We start from the raw sequence: 21871 nt of genomic DNA, 5'->3' as shown, positions 1-21871 counted from the left end.
TGTCCATCTTGTCCAATTTGTCCTGTCAATGGAAGTTCAAGAAAATAGAGTACAAATTAGCATGTGTTGTAGGATCTATCGAAATGCATCTTTATTTAAGAGTCATACACAAAGCAATTAGCTAATTTATCTGTAATTGCCTTCAGTCTTTATAATTGTTAACTGGCTTTTGTATGCTAAAATTTTTAATGGGAGAAATGCACAGTGAAAACCATTGTGAGCCAAGTGAACAAACATGTTTTGAAACTCGTTTTGTAATCCCTGCAGGTTGTGTCTTTTACAGCGGTACCGTTGATCAGCAGAGCACAAGATCAATGCATTAGCCCAGCTTTTACTGCATGTGTCATGTGTTAATGGTATCCCTATGTAGTGCTGTTGATGATGCTGGTCTTATGCAGTTGTTGGCCTGGTTTCTCTTCCTACTCAAGAGTTTTTTCACATTCTGGTCTGTTACCAAAAGCCCAATCTCACAGCTCGAAACGAATACACTTTTTATGCCATCTAGCAAGTTCTGTCCCAGCCGCATCGCATGAAATCCAGTTTTAGAGAAGTGTTGTAAAGATGTTTTGACCAGATCATTCTACATATCTGCAACACACAAGCCACCATCCCCATGGCTCACCTCATCACGGGCGACATAAAGCGATCACATAAGACAAAATCACTGACATTCTATATACAGAGCTGACCACCATCCGTTAACTTGTCTACCAAACCCTTTCATCATTCAGCAAATTTCAGACAAAGTTTTGTTGTTGATAGTATCTGCTGCTAGAACACTAAATCAATACAGTATCACCAAGTATTACTCATAATGCTGCTGTCACTACTTGTTGAAAGCCGAATGTGATAATTCCTAGTCATTCGCAATATCCCAACTTCCCTCAAGAGACCGAGCAGTATTTTCAGTTTTCTATTAGTTATGCACTACTATGTTGCAATTAACATTTTTAATCAAAAATAGACATTATGTGCTGTGGCAAATGTAAATGACTTATGTAGTCTTTTGATAACTGTAGCTGTTCACGTTATCTTTGGAAGCCATTAGGTGCAAAATTCTCTGCATTTGAAACTTGGCTTTTATTGCAAGAGTTAAATGTGATGTTGTTGGGCCACCAGACATTTATCAGGCAGTTTGTAACCATTGAAAGGTTCTATCGCTACTCTAATAAAATTGTCTCTGGCAAAAGGACTGACTTGTTAGTTCACTGTCTGTTAGTGTTATGTGTACATTAAACGTGATATAAAGACGATCATGAGGCTGCAATTGTTCAAAATGCCAATGTTCAAAAACTAAGAATGGAGAAAATGCTATTTTTTTATAGCTCCATGACTTCTGACCCATACTTGTGTTCATATCAAAGAAATCACAACTTGTCTTTTGTTAAAGGGGGTGCAATACACGACATGCAAAACGATGGTGACTTATTCATTTAATATACATTAATATGAAACCTACAGTGCTAAGTGTCCAAAGGTCAACATTAGCTAATTTTGTCTCAATCGATGAACTTTGAAAATCGACTAGGCAGTCTTTCCAGTCCATTCTGAGGCCCATCAAGTTTTCAATATTTAAAAAAAAAGGTTTTTTTTAACAAATTACACTGATGTACAAAAACAAAACATGCAGTTCACAATGGCATAAATATTGTCCACTGAGTTAAACATTTTCCATCTGTCCTGTTAGCCTCTGTCCTCTGAAGCTGCCATCTGGGCACGGTATTTGCCCGTCATCTCCTTAGGCAGCGGTGTCGTGCCTGGGCAAGGTATTTGGCCGTCCACCTCACAGATGCATTCCCTTAGACAGTATTTCTTTGGACCGAAGTTTGCAGGGTTTGAAGCTTGCATTTTGGCTAAAGCTTCTGCTTGCAAGACTTCTCTGAGGGCAGGAAGGAATACAAAAAAAGTTCACCATTTTATAGAAAATGAAATGTATTATGTAAGGCTGAGTTTTCTCCTCATAATTAATTTCAATGTATTTATTTTCACTTCATCACCTGACACCTAAACTTCTACAATACTGGATTTAAAAGTAGAGCAATTTCCTTTCATCATATACTTGTAAAGTGAACTGTCCCTTTAGTGTATGGCCTATCATATACATTCACCTCCAAGAAACTTGGAACCAAATGAGCACTAAAGATCCTTAGTCATGAACAGTAAGGTAAATCAAGCGTGCATGGTCATAAAGTAAGTTGCTTCACAGTTTAATTTCATCCATTAAGAACGTCTTACTCTCCTGAGAAGGAGACTCCGTTCATCTGGACACCAGGTTTAGTGGGGAAAATGTTTCATCACTCATCTACGTGACTTGGTCAGCTCTGAGCTGACTGCAGGCATCCCCAATCTCATCTAACTGACGAAGTCACTTAGACGAGTAATGAAACGTTTCCCCCACTAAACTTGGGTGTCCAGATTAACTGATTCAAACTTTTCTGGGAATTTCTACGCTTGGATTACTTAGCATGCATCGAGACAACGTCTTACTCTGTTTTGCCAAGAATTTTCTTTACGTGCTGTGCAATTTGTTTATGGTCCTTCCCTTCAACGTCAACGAGTACCTGCTCTCCATCATCTGTGCGAGAGAGGAAGAATGTGAGAGACGGGACTCAGTGAAGGCATTATCTGAAACAGAACATGCATAGCAGGATTAGGGCTACGCACCTAGGTAGAATTTCAGGAAAGGCGACGGTGTCATGTTCTTGAACATGACTAATTGGACCCAGGGATTTTTGTACTGTATTTGAGGAATATTGAAGAACACGAACTTTCTGTAATTACAGACAGGTGCACAGAGGAGAATTATAAACACCACGGTAGTACAGACGCATATCAATGACACGAATAACTTCTCTCTAAGGACGCTAACCGCCAATCTAGTTAACGCTAGCTATCTAGTTAACGCTAGCTAATGCTAAGCTAAATGAAACTCGGTGGCTTGACTGACCTTGCTCCATCGCTGAGCTCGCCGTGTGTGTTGTAATTAACCGTCATCAATTTCACGCTGTTTTTAAAGATTATATCCCCTTTCTGGAGATAGTCCAGTGTTCTTCTGATTGGAAACCGTCCTTTCATAGGCATTTTAACGTTTTATTTACACGTTGTTCAGGATGAACGCTGCGTTACATTGAGAGGCGCGTGATGATGACGTCGAGGGTGAGCACGGTACTTGTAGTTTTTTTTCTCGAGGTTCTCGTTTGTCAGAGAATCAATATGAGAGCAATTTCTCTTTGAATTTGTTATTTGTATTGCTGGAAAATACAGGCCATGATTCCAGTGGAATTGCACATAGCATTTTAAACTGTCTTAGCTGGGATTGTTGACAGCCAAAACACCCACAGACAGCCATGGTCAAAGTCAATGACAGCCAAAATGGATATTTACTCCAAAAATAAGTTTAACTTATTTGTGATGATATCAGTGTCTCAGTATCCAACAAGTGTCACTGTAGTGTGTACTTGTAAATGTATACAGTAGTTTTGTTGTAATGTATGCATCCTAAAGAGAAACAAACATGTACAAAATTAAGTATGAATAGGTGTTTATTTCTTCAGAACTGGAAATTCTGTGGCTTCAAAGCCAGTCTGAGAGAACGGAATGCTGATACAAGAGCTCAATCATGAAATACACTTTTTTTGTTTCGTTCATTAATGAGGTAGAAAATGAAGGGTTATGACAAACTCGATCAAAAAATTGAATCTTGTTTGAATAATAGTTGTTCAATCACAATGTTTGAAGAACCACGTTTTACATGACTGAACACTTACATGTACATTTATAAAAACTTTAACCATAGGATACTCATTACAGAAAAAGAAAATCAAGCAAACAGAAAAACTCTTTCTGGTTTAATATCCTCTACCATGGCAACTGCTCATAACATATTAAAGCCACAACATTTAAGTCTGCATTTTTTGCACAGCATTTAATAAAATGCATTTAAGCAACTTCATGCACGGCAATGCACAATAAAATTAAATAATAATCAATAAAGCTCTTAGGGCATACAGTGACAAGATTATAAAACCCCGCTTAAAAATGACATGCACTCATTTTAATGAAATTACATGTACAAAGGTCAGTTCACATAAGTGCCTTTAAAAACAGTCTTTATGAGTGTTAAACCCAGATATTAGAATTGACATTTATTTCAAGAGAAAACATGATCATTGCTGACTTTAAGTCTATTATCATTCATATCGCTGCAGGTGATGTTATTGAACAGTAATATGTGTAGGTAGGCCTATGCATATGCATATTTTCATATGGTTTTCAAGATATTGGTGCACTTGGGATTGGGTTCCTAGGAAATCTGACTTTTTTCTTTTTTAAATCAAGGAAACCTGCTCAAAAAAGTACTTTAAGTACACTTAGTTTGCAATAAGCTAATTTGTTCACAACAAATTAGATTTTAATGTTTCTGAAAACATATGCAACACAGTTTTAAGCACAAATGCGGTAGAGCAGCTGAAAAGATGACTGATGTGCATTGAATGAAATACAATTTTCAGCACACTGAATATAAAAGTAGCAAAGCAAAACATAAATGACACTTCTAAATAAAAATGTTTATGTTATTCCTCGGAGGAAAAAATGCTACTGATACATATACAAACTCATACAAAGAAAAACAAGATTCGTAGAAAACTGACCACTACAATAAAACCGGAGGGAAAGTGTGAGACTGATTGTCATTATGGGAAAAGTGATGCAGTGATTGCACAGACAACAACTGTAATGTATCTATGATACAAAATGCACATCTCTAATGCAGAAATAATTGTACCTATTCATATTCAACTCTATATAAAAACTCTGAGATACTGTGATATTTTTAGAAGAAAGAATAAAAAGACAGAAAGGCAGAAAGAAAAAGAGAGAAAGAAAGAAAAAGAAAAAGACAACTGCCCATACGCAGGGCTTTGGTCAATTTCACTGTCCAATTTAGTTTAAACGGAGTCTGAATCTGACTCAAATTAAAGCTGCCACAAGGAGTTTTTTTTACCGTTTTTAAAAAAATCAGTCTCACTTTAATTGTGATGCCTCTATATGACCGACATAAATAAATGAGACCATCAGTGAGAAGATTAGATATCGCTATACACTGATTTCAAATCCTTCCAAAAGCTCGTCTCCGAGTCCGATTCCCCATGAACTCTGACTAGACGAGATACATATGCACAACTTTAGATACCCTGTACAGCTTGCAAACAGCTGTTTTCCCAAGCTGCCACAACTCTCACTCTTCTCTTCTAAACAAGTGCAGAAGCTGACAGAGGGGGAATGTTGACCTTTGCAACAATTAAGTCATTCTGCTGCAAAACACTCAAAGACAACAACTCCAAGTGAGGCCAACTCAAAGTTGGCAAAGATCCCAAAATCGGGGGTGAATGGTTAGAGCGCGTACCACATGGTCACATAAAAAAAAAATCCTTGTGGCAGCTTCAGTTATTCAAATTTATATATAAATGCCATATAATCATATAACAGGCTGCAGTGCTGTGATGCTCCAACTCTGTTGCCTTGATAAAACATACTGAGTCTGTCTGAGTGCCTTGCAGACTAAGGCTCAAGGTTAATTGCTGATTAAACTGAGAGTTGGATTTTGTACCTGATTTAAAAGTCATCCTTTTTAGTACAGGAAATTAACAAATCTTCTATCAAGAACTGCATATTGACCCCATCCACAGTAAAAAAAAAAAAGGCGTCAATTTCAAATTACAAAAACAAACAAAAAAGCAGTAGAGAATGTTTCAATCAACTATTGTATAATAACATTATGACAATGCTTGCTAAATCTTCAATTCCAAGTTCCTAAGTTTGTTTATCGTCCCATTCTAACTTGGCATACTGGTTTATTCTCTACTAATGTTAACAGGTAATGTCATTATTAAAAAAAAACGCAAAAAAAAACCTTTAAAGTCTGCACCAAGTACAAAATGTAACTTTTACAACAGGTAAAATTCCAGTCCGATAAACTTAAAACTCTGCTTATAAAACCCACAAAGATGAACTCTGTTTCCTTGACAGTTTTAATGAAGTACTGCACTTATAACACTTTTCTATATTAGAAACAGAGGCCAGTATTAAATTACATGTATATCATCACCATAAGCATACAATAAGGCTTGAATAAAACTAAAATTTACTTGAATGGCTTAAACCAAACAATCCAGTCCACATATGAGGAACTTGCTTTAAGTGCTATAAAGACAGAAAAAGATGTGAGTGCCATGAAATCTAGGCCAGAGACTCACAAAATTCCTCAGAGTATTCCCTCCAGAAAATATTCCAGGCCCCGTATCTTGGGGTCTCCACTGCCAGTTGAAATGAATGTAAAAGCGTTTCCTAAGCGACACTTTGTCCTGTATCATTATGGGACAAGTGGCCACTGCAGGACTACGGACTTGTGGTCAATAGACCCCTTATCGCGTGACGTAAAAGCTGAGTTGTAAACAAGATGCGCGCGCAGAACGTGTGGCAAAACATGGCCGAGAAACGACGTGCGTACCTATGAAACTCACAGATGAAAGCGTACACAACTTTAAATTAAAAGGAGAAAAGTTAGAAATTTGAGAAAATGGAAATCTCAGAATATGTTGAAGGTCTAAGCCAGGAAGACAGAAAGCATTACGAGTCGAAACTTACGCTAAGCACTGGAGAAAGCTTCCCGATCCGTTTATGCTTGCTGAAGCTCAGTGGACAAGCGATATCATGGAGTTGCCAAACATCGGCTGGAGGGATGTGACTGAATACCTCATAGACACACCAAGTATATTTACGAAAGAATCAGTGAAGGCATACGAGTCTTTAGAAGCATACGATTACTTTGTTGGTGGACATGTCCAAGACTGCTTTTACCATCCGTTATCGAAGGAAAACAAGTTTTACTTCATCAAATCAAAGCTAAGCCCTCGTTGTTTGTTTGTACAGTTGAATCATTTGTATTCAACAAAAGTTGAATTGTTTTTACGGTTATGAGATCAAGGCTGGAGTCAAATTATGACCTCAAACTTCATGACACAAGAAAGCTGATGGAACCGTTGTCAAACTTGAGGAAGGCTAGGCCTCAACAACTCAAACTTTGGTTTGGCAGTTGCTGTACTAGGACAGTATCACATTTAGAACTGTTACTTACTTATGTTAAATCACAATACTTACTTTTGTAAGAAACGGATACATAGTACCAGATATTAAATATCCTCTGCAAATCTTCGCGTTTGATATTTGCTCTTCCGACCACGTCTTCCAGTCCTCTCAACAGATCGCATGAATCCACGCCTGTCTTCTTCATTTTTTGACTGGAGTTTTCCCTTTGGGCATGCGATAAAAATGCAGATGCTTGTTTTTACCACCTTTACGATTTGTACAACCGACAGCGCAACAATTGTGAGGCATTTCGTTTCATTTTAAATCAATTTCTCCGTGATGATCGCTTCGAAATGAACGTAGTAATGTTTACAAACACAAGACTCGTGGCCCCTTTTTGCCTCACAATCTGCGCACGCACATTTGGCGCATGTAAATACGGGAACATGTCTATATTAAATCCTGTGAGAGATGAGGACAGTACATGAAATGCGTTTACTTATCTTTGAATAAACAGCTCTGCATGGAGGAGTGATGGGGTGTCATTCTATAGGGTCCGAGTCCTGGCTGTTATACTCAGCTGTCTCCATCTTAAGGATGTATGGAATGATACTGTCTATGGAGACATTGCCTATTAAGCCAGTGAAGAAGAGCTCCTCTGTGATGCTTGAGTTCATTAGGCGCAGGGCTGGGAGACGCATCAGGATGCGCGTCAATCTGGAAATCCAAACAAATGAACAATGAAACCCATTTATATTATTTTGATTTTTGTTTGTTATTTTCATTTGTTTTTTGGCAAGTGGGACTTTGGGTTCTGGTTGTCTGGTCGATTTGTGCGTACCTGTAGGTGTCATCTGGGTAGGTCTTCTGCACGTAGTCCTGAAGCTCCATCAGTGCTTTCTCTTGGAACTTCTCAATCTGGCTGTTGCTATCTAGGCCTGGGTGGTCTAAATTTACAGATATGTACAAAACATAAGCAGTCATTTAGTCATTCATTCATTCATATTTAAGGTTCTTGTGTAATTTCTTTCAGATGCTTTATATCATCTCTGATGTTCAATATCATCTTAAATTTAACTACCTCCCTACGGACACACTTACCAGGGCTGAACAATACTATTGCCTTCAGGTAGGCATATTCATAGCCATCGGTCTCCACCCTTGTCATGCTGTTACAGAACTCCTGCAACTTCCAGATGTGCTCCATCACCTGTTTCACTCTCTCCCCCGACACCTTGTCTGAGATGGAAGAGGATTCTCCATTTAGAATTGTAATGTGTCATTTGTTCATTCAAGCTTTATTTGGCCTGTCCATCTACTTGCATGAAGTTGAATTTGGAATGTTTTAAAGCTTTTCTGGGATGGCATTTCATCAACCCCGATATACATTTCAAAAGCTCCCAAGCTGGGGGGAGTGGGGGGTCTCTTTAAGGCAAACAGCTAGTGCAGCAACCCCAAGGGCGAGGTGAACAGCTGACAAGGTCTAAAGGCCATACCATCCTGGATACTGCTCTGAAGGTGCTTGATAATGGCAGCCAAGATGGTGGACAGGTTCATCACATGAGCACACTGAGCAAGACCCAGAGTGAACAACTCATTCCAGCAGGCTCGCACCAAACAAGTGTTCACCTCCTGCCTGAGATCAAGAAAGAATAAGAGAATGTGAAACAGAGAGATGCAATGATGGGGTTGTATAGATAGAGGGATACAGGGCTCCATTGTTGTAGAACATACAATCATTTAATTGCCATTGTTAAAAAAGTGTTCTTACCCAAGAGCTGAGAAGGCTGGGATGGAGCGTGCCCAGTGCATGGAGAGGAAGAGGAGGCGTGATGCTGACTCACAGATGTAGTGTACATTCAGATATTCAGGCATAGGGCTGGGCATAGTCAGCTAAAAATAGGGCAGAGAAGCAGAGACAGAAAGGGTAAAGCAAAGGCTGACAGACACTCCTCAGAGAACCTTACTAAACATTTCCTCCACCCAGCAATGTCCCTTCTCTCTTATGTACCTGTCATTTTAAAAATTTCTGCCAAGCTGTGACTTCATTAACTGTGACTATAACATATAGATGCTTTAATATCATACAGCAGTCATACACCAACACCCTGTACTCAAATCTGCCTCCTAAATGCTTGAATGTTATGAGTTTTCTGAAATATTTTAATAAGTAACGACTCTTAATATTGCAGTAATTCTCACAACTGATTGTTAGTATTGCACGGTTGCACTTTATTGTGTTGTGACAATATTTTTTTTTTGTATCGTTTGTATTTCTCATTTCCACTCATATTTGGTTGCGGTATGATCCCAAAAAAAGGCTTTCTGTTGCACTGTGTGCTTTTGTAAGGTTAAGAGATGACTGAGATGAAATTAATTCTGAGCTAAATTCACCAAGTGTTATATGACCGCTGGCTACTGAATTCAACAGCCACCTCACCCACCTTAAAGTTGACATGGGTATCTGTGAGCAGTGGCCCCTCCACCTCAATGATAGGCGTCTCATGGTCACGACTGATCAGCTGAATTGTGGCTCCACCAACACATTCTGCTTTATCTGCCAGGGTCTGGCCCACTCCTTCTGATGAGTTCAGGGCTTTAGCCAGGGTATCAAAGGCACTGCACACAACACATGCAAGTATGGCACTACTTAATCATTTGTCACCAGCAGCCACTCCTTGAAAAAAAAACAACAAACAACACAACCCATAAACTCAAAATCCACTTATCAGTGCTGACTGACCGTGTTATCTCAATGGCAGACTGCTCCTCCTGCTGGCCGTCTGAGGTATCACCATTGTTTAAGTTTTCATTGAGCGAATCGCTGAGATTGGCCAGTGATGTCACCACATTGGCTAGCGTCCCTAAGTCCCCCTGCCCTGACTCCATCTAGAGAGGACATTTGTAACTATACACATGACTGACCATCCGTTGTGGAATTTCTATGCCACTTTCACATGGAACCAGTGCATTAAATACACAAAACAAAACAGACAGCCCAAATAAGAGCAAGATAAATGCCACAAAACAAAATGAATGAATTTCTAAAAAGAAATCTGTCCTTTATTTAAAGTGCTGAGAATTATTATTTTCAGAGCCATATGCAAACCACCACATATAATTTGTAACACTATTCTGTGCCAAATGCAAGAGACAGAGTAGCCTGGCAGGTCAAACTTTAATCTAATTAATGACAATAGCAGCTGTACCTTAGAGTCAGCGGCCAGCAGCAATGATCCTTCCGACTGGATGACAGGCTGCTGAATGTTCACCAGCATCCCCTGGTCCAGCAGGCTGGATCTGTACATGGGAAAAATACCTATCAACAACAGGTTGCCATAAAACAATAATACTGTTTTTTATCACAAGATAGTTTCGTAAGTAGCATAAATAATAGAGTATTTCATTGTGAAAGCAATGTGAAAACTCCGTTACTTGGTAGGAAGATTCTACACTTAAGTCTAGAAATGCTCTATGTTATCCATCACAGTGCTCATGTTATCCATCACAGTGAACACGAGTGCTGTTAACATTATGTGGCGTTATAAGGTGACAGCCCACAGGACATCCCCTAATACAAGTGTTAACAGTATTACACATGGTATGGATCAAGACAGCATAACATTCCCAGATTGTGTAACAGGGGTAATGGCATTATTTGTGTATTTGTAAGCAGTGCTTTAGGTAAGCTGGAGCTCACTGGTGCGCTGTAACAGTACTTCTACATTCTGCTCTCACGTGTTTTTGCCCACACCAGCTTCTCTTGCCAATTCACTCTCTCCTCAAAAGTCACTGTTTAGCTGTAGTCCATAGCGATTTATTTCAGTGTGCTCTTGCTAAATGTCAAACCAAAGTACGCCATTATCATGTTACACAGTTCAAGTCTCACACGCTGCTGTTCTATTGTTCATCTCTACGGAACCCCTTAATGAAATGTAATTTTTATTTTCTATTCAAGCAGATAAAAATCACATTTCTAATAGATACCCCATTGTTTTCTCAAAAATATTTAGTGCATGCTGAATGTATGTTTCTGTTTAAGATCTAATAAATTAATATTTCTGAATCGTATATCTCTTCTGAAAAGTACTCGATCAACCCAGCTTATGTATAAGATGCTGTAATGTCAACACTGATATCTTGACTGAAATAATTTCCCCTTGCACAGTAGACATAGGAAAGCACAGCATAGGAAAACCACCTATTAGGTCGTTGTGCACTTATACAAATCATTTGTGTGGTAGCGATAATTTTTGGATGAAGGACCAGACATACATATACTTTCATACCCTAGAGACTACCATGGCAATACAGTACTGTGGTCATTATTTGTAACTTGCCAATTACAATTCACAATTGAAATGTGTGTCCTTGTATAGCAGAAATACATTGTGAACATCAGCATTATCTCTTAGTATCTTTTATTCCAAACTTAATCCTAAAGGTTTGCCCATAGCCACACCAACAAGGAGCATATCTGCACTTAATTCCACTTCAAACACTGTCTGTGATAGCCTTCTGATTAACTGTGAACCACCACTCACATACCAAATTTTAGAGCATGCATAACATCAACAGCTTAAATATGGGAGAACATATCACTCAACTAAGAGGTTCATCTGGAGCCCTTGCCTCTACTGACCTGGAACCTTCAGTTTCTGTGTCAGAAATAAAGGTTGGCGTGGCAATGAGTGGGCTGTTGAGGTCCTTGCGGATATAGATTTTGTGGGTGGAGGCAGCACAGTTTGCATGCTTCTCTCTGGGCACCAAGTCAATGGGCTTCCTTTCACTTTGCACAGCTGAGGACACAAAAGGCAAATTCAGTCAAATGGAATCTAACATTACTTTCTACTTTGATTAATTGTTAAAACATAAGAGGGAGAGATTATCCTAATAATAGAGTGATATTTTGTTAATCTCATTAATAAAAGGAAATGTGCAGTTGCATAAGTTCTTCTTTTGGCTGCTCCCGTTAGGTGTCGCCACAGCGGATCATCCATTTCCATCTCTTCCCGTCCTCTGCATCTTCCTCTGTCATGCCAACCCCCTGCATGTCCTCCCTCACCACATCCATAAACCTCCTCTTTGGCCTTACTCTTTTCCTCTTTCCGGGCAGCTCCATCTTCAGCATCTTTCTCCCTGTATACCCAGCATTTCTCTTCCGCACATGTCCAAACCATCTCAATCTCATCTCTCTTGCTATGTATCCAAACTGTCCAACCTGAGCTGTCCCTCTAATATATTCATTCCTAATCCTGTCCATATTTGTCACTCTCAAAGAAAAGCTTAGCATCTGCAGCTCTGCCACATCCAGCTGCCACTCCAGTCTTTTCATCAGTGCCACCACCCCCAAATCATACAACATAGATGGTCTCGCTATCATCTTGTAAACCTTCCCTTTCACTCTTGCTGGTACAATTCTGTCGCAAATCACTCATGACACTCTTCTCCACCCACTCCACCCTGCCCGCAGTCTCTTCTTCACCTCTCTTCCGTACTACCTGTTATTTTGAACAGTTGACCATGTATTCCATCTTGCTCCTACTGACTTTCATTCCTCTTCTCTCCAGTGCATACCTCTACCTCTCTCCAGGCTCTTGTCAATCTGCTCCCTACTCTCACTACAGATCACAATATCATCCGCGAACATCATAGTCCACAGAGACTCCTGCCTGGTCTTGTCTGTCAACCTGTCCATCACCATTGCAAATAAGAAAGGCCTCAGAGCCAATCCTTGACATAATCCCACCTCCACCTTGAACCCATCCATCACTCCTACTGCACACCTCACCACTGTCACACTGCCCTCATACGTATCCTGCACCACTCTTGCATACTTCTCTGCCACTCCCGATTTCCTCATACAATACCACACCTCCTCTATCGGAACCCTGTCATGTGCTTTCTCTAAATCCACAAAGACACAATGTAACTCCTTCTGAAATTCTCTATACTTCTCCATCAACACTCTCAAAGCAAACATCGCATCTGTGGTGCTCTTTCATGGCATGAAACCATACTGCTGCTCGCTAATCATCACCTCTCCTCTTAACCTAGCTTCTATTACTCTTTCCCCTATCTTCATGCTGTGGCTTATCAACTTTATACCTCTGCAGTTACTACAGCTCTGCACATCACTCTTATTATTTAAAATCGGGACCACTACGCTTCTTCTCCACTTCTCGGGCATCCTCTCACTTTCCAAGATTGTGTTAAATCATCTAGTTAAAAACTCTGCTGCCATCTCTCCTAAACATCTCCATGCCCCCACAAGTATGTCATCTAGACCAACCACCTTTCCACTCTTCATCCTCTTCATAGCTGCCCTCACTTCATCCTTGATAATCCACCGTACTTCCTGATTCACTATCCCCACATCATCCAACTGTCTGTCTCTTATTTTCCTCATTCATCAGCCCCTAAAAGTACTCATTCCTCCTTATCAACACACTCTCCTCACTTGACAGCACATTTTTCCATCTTCATCACCCTAACCTGCTGCACATCCTTCCCAGCTCGGTCCCTCTGTCTAGCCAATCGGTACAAGTCCTTTTCTCCTTTCTTAGTGTCCAACTTCTCATACAAATCACCATACACCTTTCCCATTTCCTTCGCAAGCTCTCTCTTTGCCTTACACCCCATCTCCTTGTACTTCTGTCCCTCTGACTATCCCACTTCTTCTTCACCAACCTCTTCCTCCATGTACTTTCCTGTACTTCCTCATTTCACCACCAACTCTCATTGTCTTCCTTTCTCTATCCATACCACACACCAAAATACCTTTCTAGCAGTCTCCCTCACCATTTCTGCAGTAGTTGCCCAGCCACCCGGCAACTCTTTACTACCACCCAGTGTCTGTTTTAACCCTCCCTGAATGCCACACAACAGCCTTCCTTCTTCAACTTCCACCATTAGATCCTTGGCTCTGCCTTCACTCGCTTCCTCTTCTTGATCTCCAAAGTCATCCTACAAACCACCATCCGATGCTGCCTAGCTACGTACGTTTTCCCATCACCACCTTGCCATCTCCAATCTCTTTCAGATACGATATATTCCACCTGTGTACACCTTCTTCCACTCTTACATGTCACCCTTCGTTCCTTCCTCTTCCTGAAATACGTATTCACCATAGCCATTTCCACCCTTTTTGCAAAATCAACCACCATCTGTCCTTTCACATTCCTCTCCTTCACCCCACACCTACCAATCACCTCCTCATCACCTCCGTTCCCATCACCAAAATGCCCATTGAAATCTACTTCAATCACCACTCTCTCTTCCTTGGGTACACTCTCCACCACTTCATCCAACTCACTCCAGAATTCTTCTTTCTCTTCCATCTCACACCCAGCTTGGGGTATATGTGCTGATAACATTAATCATCATCACACCTTCGATTTCCAACTTCATACTCATCACTCTGTCTGACACTCTCTTCATATCCAACACACACTTGACATACTCTTCCTTCAGGATTACCCCTACCCCATTTCTCCTCCCATTTGCACCATGGTAGAAGAGTTTGAACCCACCTCTGATGCTCCTGGCCTTACTCCCCTTCCACCTGGTCTCTGGCACACACAGTATACCTACCTGCCATCTTTGCATCATATCAGCCAGCTCTCTCCCTTTACCAGTCATAGTGCCAACATTCAAAGTTCCGACTCTCACCTCCACACTCCTACCCTTCCTCCTCTCCTGCTGCCTCTGGACATGCCTTCCCCGCCTCCTTTTCACAACAGTAGCATAGTTTCCATCGACACCCTGCTGGCCAACAGTACAAGTGGCAGTTGTTGGTAACCCAGGCCTCGACTGATCCAGTATGGGAATCTAATTTATGATCAGCATATTTAATTTGGCAAAGGTTTTATGCCGGATACCCTTCCTGATGCAACCCTCCCCATTTATCCGGGCTTGGAACTGGCATGAGTAGCTGTTAAGTTAATAGGGATAGGTACCAAAACCCGGTATTAAATGGGCACTGGTGCTAAATTATTAAAGGCTGTGGTATTGATAAGCTCCGACATTAATGGTTCTGCCATCGGCATTGGAGAAATTAAGAAATTTAATTTCTTATTTATTTAGGCTGCATAAACATTATCTTGCGCCTTTTATCTCATCAACTCCTTTTCTAATTTGCAATAAGATTAGGACATTTGTCTATGATGCATTTTCGCTATTCCCAATCCAGCAGAGATATCTCTCTCTTGGGGCCTGTCTTTTGTAGGTAAGGACAAGCAATCTTTCAAAACATCTAGTGAAAGTGCATCAAATACAGGCAGAGAAATGCAATTTTTGACTGCCTAGCTTGTAGTTCATCTCTCACTGCCCCATCCACCACAGGTATGTTATGTTTGCTAGCAGTCTACAGCCCACACAGAGTTAAAATTATACAAATATCGGTTGATAATTAAGAGCAACGCTTTGTCCAGACATGAGAAAATAAAGCAATGTTAATTATGTTCTTATTTGTTTTGTTTTTTCTCTTAAAAAAAAAATAATAAAAAGAACCAATAAGAGTACCGTTAAAGTACCGGGTCGATAAGCAGTATCGGTAGGGGTAGTAGTACCATTAAAATCGTAACGATACCCATCTCTATAAGTTAATGATGCAAATTTTCTTTTTGCTTGCCCCCCAGAAAGTGCAAGGTTAGAATAGGACAGCAGCACTGGTGCTGGCTGAGACTGAGAATCTTGCTCAACAACAAACATACATTATATTATGCCAACTTGTTTCCTGGTGCAAGCATGTTTTTGTGAATGTTAATTTGTGGTACTGGGATCAGATGCAAACTCACACTCTGTCCTCATCCCCATTTCAAGGCACTTCCTCAGCCGACAGAATTGGCAGCGGTTCCGGTGGTGTTTATTGATGACGCAGTCCTGTTTACTGCGGCAGCTGTAGGTCAGGTTTTTCCTTACACTCCTCTTGAAGAAGCCTTTGCAGCCCTCGCAGCTGACTGCTCCATAATGACGCCCTGAATAAAGACAAAGCAAGTAAGGCAAGGCAAGGCAACTTTATTTATATAGCACATTTTATACACAAGGCAGACTCAATGTGCTTCACATAAAAAAAAAAAAAAAAAAATCATACCATACAATAAAAAAGGATTTAACAACTAATTCATAAAAGACATTTAAATTAAAGAATAAAAGAATAAAATCAAAATGTAATGCAAGGTTTACAACTTTGCAAAAGTCAAAATGCAAGGTTTGCAGTTTAGCAAAAACTAATGGTAAACATAAACATTTTTAATATCGATTCAAAAGTAGTCAGTGTTGGAGCAAGTCTCAAATCTTCTGGAAGTTTACTCCAGCTATTTGTTGCACAGTAGCTAAAAAGATATCAAAAGACATGTATGTTAGGGCCAACATTCCCATCTGTGCCCCTGACCAAGGCAAGGCAGGGCAAGGCAAATTTATCAATATAACACATCCCCACAACAAGGCAATTCAAAGTGCTCCACACAAAACACACAAGGCATCAAGAGAAGCAGAATAACGCAACAAGTAAAAAAAAAACCTCAAAAATCAATAAAAAGAGAGTAAAAGTTACAGTGCAGTACAAGATGAAAATCAAAAGCTTCAAGCCTTATTTAACAAAAGGCAGTGGCAAACAGGGAAGTCTTCAGCCTAGATTTAAAAGAACAGAGTTGTAGCACACCTGCAGTTTTCAGGGAGTTTGTTCCAGATATGTGGTGCATAAAAACTGAACGCTGCCTCTCCATATTTAGTTTTGACTCTGGGGACAGAAAGCAGACCTGTCCCAGATGATCTGAGCAGTCTGGATGGTTCATAGCAGTAGATCAGAAATGTATTTTGGCCCTAAACCATTCGGTGCTTTATAAACCAAGAGCAGAGTTTTAAAATCAATTCTTTTGACAGACAGGGAGCCAATGTAGTGACCTCAGGACTGGAGTGATATGATCCACTCTTTTGGTCTTGTAAGGGCTCGAGCAGCAGTGTTTTGAATCAGCTGCAGCTGTTCGACCAGTTTTCTCCTTGTCTTCTCATCAATTTTGGAGGGACATCCTGTTCTTGGTAATGTAACTGTTGTGCCATATTTTCTCCACTTGTTGATGATTGTCTTCACTATGTCCCATGGTATATCTAATGCCTTGGAAATTCTTTTGCACCCCTCTCCTGATCTATACTTTTCAACAATGCTTTGTAAGCTCTTCGTGGGCAATGGCTTTTGCAGTTGGATACAACCAAGATGTCAGGAAAATCCTACAGGAGCAGCTGAACTTTATTTTGTGTTAATCACAGTCACTTTAATGGGTGGCAGGTGTATAATAACTACTGTTTAACATGAGTTTTAATGTGAATGGTTAATTCTGAACACAGCCACATCCACAGCTATAAAAGGGTATGCACACTTATGCAACCAGGTTATTGTAATTTTTGTATTTTTCTTTTTTTCCCCTAAAATGTTTCTGATTGTTTTCACTTTATTTTTAGAGGTTGCAATTTCACATTAAGGTTGAAAAACGTTTCATTGTTTACATCACACAAACCTGCCATTTTAATAAGGATGTGTAGACTCTTTATATCCACTATATGTGCATGTGTGTTTGTGTGCATGTTTGTATGTGTGTGTTACGTGTCAGAGAGGACATTGCACCCCCACCCCACCCCACACACACACACACACACACACACACACACACACACACACACACACACACACACATACATACATACATACAACTGGTTGATGAATTTCGGGCAGTGAAATCAGAATCAGAAACACTTTGTCATTTCATTTCATGCACTTGCGCACATGAAATGAAACAAAACATCGTTTCGCCCAGCCCACAGCAGTGCAACACAAAGACAAAAACACATATCCAAAAACTACAAGAACACATATATCCAAACTGACACATATCTAAACTAAACAACAACAAAAAATCACTGTCTAGGAGAACGAACGCCAACCAGGATGACTGTCGGAACTGCTGGTCTGCATGGGCTAGCAAATAGCTTAGCCTGCCCCACTCCCAAAAGGTGGAGTTTTTGAGATATTTCACCAAAGTCACAGAGAAAACTTACAGGTTCCATCCATTATCCGAATCGCTTATCCTGCTCTCAGGGATGCTGGAACCTATCCCATCAGTCATCGGGCGCCAGGCAGGGAGACACCCTGGACAGGCCGCCAGGCCATCACACACACACACACACACACACACACACACACACACACACACACACACACACACACACACACACACACACACACACACATTCATACCTAGGGGCAATTTAGTATGGCCGATTCACCTGACCTACATGTGTTTGGACTGTGGGAGGAAACCGGAGCACCCAGAGGAAACCCACGCAGACACGGGGAGAACATGCAAACTCCACACAGAGGACAACCCGGGATGACCCCCAAGGTTGGACTACCCCGGGGCTCAAACTCAGAACCTTCTTGCTGTGAGGCGACCGTGCTAACCACCATGCTGCACCACTTACAAGTTGTAAGATGAAAATTATGAAACCAAACCATGCAGTAGGTTGAAAGAGAATGTGGGGAGTCAGTTGTTATGAACAAAGATTCCTTAGGAAATCTCATTCGGCACAGAAGCTATTTGCAAATAGAACACTGAATGGATATCACTAAAAATAGACCGTTTGTGTCAAACTCTAATGATCATCTTGTAGAAAAACTTGATGTCAGAGCACATTTCCTTTGAGCATGAGCAATGTCAAAGTGTATGAGTGGCTGAGTGAAGCGCGTGCACAACCTCCTACTTGTTTTTGTATTATATACATAGAGTGCAAAAAGTTGTGCCCCCTGTCCATTTTCTAGTGCCCTCTTCATGAGCTTGAGCTGGGCTGGGCCTTGTGTGTGTGTGTGTGTGTGTGTGTGTGTGTGAGATGGCTCAAGCTATGCTGTCCAGTATTACACCTTAGTACGACCTGCACATCAGGCAAGGTGCACACATTGTATTTCATGTCCAAGTATGTAACTGTATATTTGAGTACCTGAAGCCTTGTCTCCGCATACCACACAGTACTCCACTGGCTGTTGCCGGCTCAAATCCCCAGCCTGCCCTAGTAGCCGTTCCATTGACACTGCATCAGTGACAATCTGCAAAAAGAACTCGAGTCAAACAATTGCAGCTATTTCTGTGTATCACCCTCATACACCGAGAGTATTACAGTGATACTATAAAATAACATTACACCTTTAAAATACTGAAAACCAAAGACAGTACACCATATCACTAGAAATAACATGACACCATGTACTAAGCTCTGGGGTGGTGTTGTGGGGCAATGTGTACCTGTATCCTGCCTGGCATCAGGCTGTCTGCAGCAGTGAAGATGAGCTGCTTGGCATTGTGGTTGTCTGGAGAGGCCAAGATCACCTTGCCTGCTGCAGAGCCATCAGCTGCAGCCAGGATAAACTGCTGCTTGGGAGCACTAGATGAGTTCATTGCTGTCACAATCTGGATCTTCTGACCAGTCTGCTGGTCAGTTACAATCTGAGGGAAGCGAGAAAAGGAGAGAGACAGAGAGAGACAGAGGAAGAGAGAGCAGAGATGGAAAAGAAAGGGGAAGACACAAATAAAGATGCAGCAATGGAGGAGGGAAACAGAGAAAGAGCTTGAAACAAAGACAGAAGACATGAGATCTATAGCACATGTAGCAATATCAAATTAATGCACATCTAAATTTGGCTATTATTGTTGTTTAAGCGCTTTAAGATGGTCAACAACAGGTGGCGGAGTGGGTGTTCCATCTCTGGAGTTGAGTGGTTTGTTGGTGTACAACAACAGTTACCTGTATTCGCTGTGGTGTTGTAGTGGGTTCCGTGGAGATGACTTGAAAGCGGTGCGGAGACCCGCTCATCATCGAATCTGAAGGAGAGGTTGGCACCTAAATGTATTACAATTTACAACACATTTCAAATTTGTGGATTTTTTTTTTAAAATTGAACAATACATATACAACAAAACAGCCTGTTCAATGTGGCATTTCAAATAAAACAAATAAATTCAAATACATAAGCTCACCCCTACATTTAAATGTATAAACACTCTCCAAGGCCCACCCAGACCAAGGGTAAAAGTGCCCTGCGTCTCCTTGGGAAAAAAACCCCCAGCATCCACCAGTACTTACAATTCATACAGCCTGAGTAAGAGCCCATTAATGTAAAAAAAAAAAATCATAAAGGTAGCATCAAATACTTCACATTCAATGTGACTCTCCAGCCAAAACCTCTAACTGTAATGCGCATCTCTCAGTGCTATTTTTCTCGGTGCACATTCACCTCTGCCACCTGCTTAGAAGCTACTTTGTGATGAGTAAGCAGCTTCAGGTTGCTTGTCACAGTGATGTAAGGTCATTAGTGAGGTCTGTCTGGAGAGAAGCCAAACACACATATCAGCAGCAGAGGCAAAAACTGTTAGAAAGAACCTGCACAATACTGTCTTCTGAGCACTTCAGGAGCAGACTTCTGGTGGTGGTAGATCATAGGGGTGTCAATATGTTACTTAAATTGTATTTAGTTTTTATTTTGACTATTGAAAAACAAACCCGTCCTTCACCTATGAATCTAAATACAGGCTGTACCTTTGCTGTTTACAAGTGTTACAATATCATTTTCAGCACCACTAGACATCTCTGCTCTATTTGAAAAGTAATAAGCAAGGCAATTGAACATCCCTGTGCCAAGTGGTCACCACACTACAGGACAACTCATTTCCTAGGCAGAAGCAATATGCTATTGTTATTGGCCATTAGCTCATTCTGATATGGGATAGCCTCTGCCTAAACACAGGTCCTAGTCAAAGTTTATGATTCAATAACCTCCACTCTTCGGTTGAATGTATTTCATCTATAGTGACTTGAGATTATAGCAAACATACGAAATATAACCAATGTCACAAATGACTATATATAATATATATGGTCTATTCATGCGTGCATCATCTCCGCAGCGGCCTCACTGGCCGAAAGGAGAATGTACCTTCAATTCTTACGCTCATTGGCCAGTCAGAACATCCATCAACACTTTCTTCCAATCACATCAGAGCATTAAAAACACAAAATGGAGAACCTGGCAACCGGCCAATAACAGTGGCGAAGCTTTATTAAATGTATTACGGTATTTTTCTTGACAATCCGATGGATGACAGTGTCCTAGTGATTCAGTGATTCATTTTGAAGAAGATAACGTCGAGACTAATGTCATGTTTCAGCGAATAAACAAATGTATTTTTCCGCCCTCTCCTGTGCCCGGGATGGCAAAGGTAAAAGGGTCGAGTTCATCTGCGCGAACTACAGCTGGCTATGCTAACGCAAATACCGTAACAAGGCGGAAAAGGGCTACTGCACAAACACCATCTGTGCCGTCCCCCTCTCCCCTTTGTTTTTCTGTTTTAAGGTGCAAGTGTTAATTAAGGTTGATGTCATGTGTTTGTAAAATGTTATTTCCGATTTTGAGAAACACAATCGCTCTAGCCGGAATGACGGCATCGCCCGGGGCTTCACCATCCACTCCCGGTTCACAAGCCGCCGGAGAGCGGCTGGGAAGAGGCTCCGTACAGCTAACGTTAGCTAGCCTGCTTGCGCTAGCCAGAGAGATCGACCAGGCTCTTTTATCATCCAGTATCACACTTGAGCTTTCTGCCGTTTTAAATATGAGGAAAAAAACTTACCTTTTGGATTCCGGAATCAAAGATTTATAATTCTCTGCTATCTTATAAAATATTTGTTTTGGTTTTCTTCTGTTAAAGGTCATAGTTCGTGACCCCGCACCGCCAGCGCG

General features: G+C 40.8%; 2 protein-coding genes across 4 annotated transcripts; both read right to left on the bottom strand.

Annotated features, from left to right (window-relative positions):
* Positions 1-1404: 1404 nt before the first annotated feature.
* mrps25 (mitochondrial ribosomal protein S25) lies at positions 1405-3131 on the bottom strand. Its single transcript, XM_056302097.1, has 4 exons — positions 2948-3131; positions 2665-2771; positions 2488-2575; positions 1405-1879 (listed from the first exon to the last, which is right to left on the bottom strand). The coding sequence occupies exons 1-4, from the start codon at positions 3079-3081 to the stop codon at positions 1684-1686; spliced, it is 525 nt and encodes a 174-aa protein (XP_056158072.1). The 5' UTR covers positions 3082-3131; the 3' UTR covers positions 1405-1683.
* Positions 3132-3536: 405 nt separating this feature from the next.
* Positions 3537-21871, bottom strand: nr2c2 (nuclear receptor subfamily 2, group C, member 2). Of its 3 annotated transcripts, none has more exons than XM_056302094.1 (14): positions 21762-21871; positions 19882-19977; positions 19383-19583; positions 19081-19186; positions 15888-16067; positions 11732-11888; positions 10299-10389; positions 9833-9978; positions 9534-9708; positions 8861-8982; positions 8586-8725; positions 8191-8328; positions 7931-8036; positions 3537-7806 (listed from the first exon to the last, which is right to left on the bottom strand). In XM_056302094.1, the coding sequence occupies exons 2-14, from the start codon at positions 19951-19953 to the stop codon at positions 7632-7634; spliced, it is 1809 nt and encodes a 602-aa protein (XP_056158069.1). In that variant the 5' UTR covers positions 19954-19977; positions 21762-21871; the 3' UTR covers positions 3537-7631. The 3 variants fall into 3 exon arrangements, with proteins under 3 accessions (XP_056158069.1, XP_056158068.1, XP_056158070.1); XM_056302093.1 differs by having other exon boundaries at positions 19882-19958; positions 21762-21850; XM_056302095.1 differs by lacking the exon at positions 21762-21871 and adding an exon at positions 20372-20443.

Source organism: Lampris incognitus, chromosome 2 (assembly GCF_029633865.1).
Source record: "Lampris incognitus isolate fLamInc1 chromosome 2, fLamInc1.hap2, whole genome shotgun sequence".
Classification (NCBI taxonomy): Eukaryota; Metazoa; Chordata; class Actinopteri; order Lampriformes; family Lampridae; genus Lampris; species Lampris incognitus.
This window is presented reverse-complemented; position numbering and strand designations above follow the sequence as displayed.

Excerpts from the sequence above, each read along its gene's own strand:
- mrps25 (XM_056302097.1), bottom strand. The coding sequence starts at position 3,081 with ATGCCTATGAAAGGACGGTTTCCAATCAGAAGAACACTGGACTATCTC. Across the intron at positions 2,576-2,664 it reads TTTCCTGAAATTCTACCTAG|ATGATGGAGAGCAGGTACTC; the intron begins GTGCGTAGCCCT and ends TCTCTCGCACAG. Across the intron at positions 1,880-2,487 it reads AAAATTCTTGGCAAAACAGA|AGAAGTCTTGCAAGCAGAAG; the intron begins GTAAGACGTTGT and ends TCCTGCCCTCAG.
- nr2c2 (XM_056302094.1), bottom strand. The coding sequence starts at position 19,953 with ATGATGAGCGGGTCTCCGCACCGCTTTCAAGTCATCTCCACGGAACCC. Across the intron at positions 19,584-19,881 it reads CAACACCACAGCGAATACAG|ATTGTAACTGACCAGCAGAC; the intron begins GTAACTGTTGTT and ends CGCTTCCCTCAG. Across the intron at positions 10,390-11,731 it reads ACAGAAACTGAAGGTTCCAG|ATCCAGCCTGCTGGACCAGG; the intron begins GTCAGTAGAGGC and ends TCCCATGTACAG.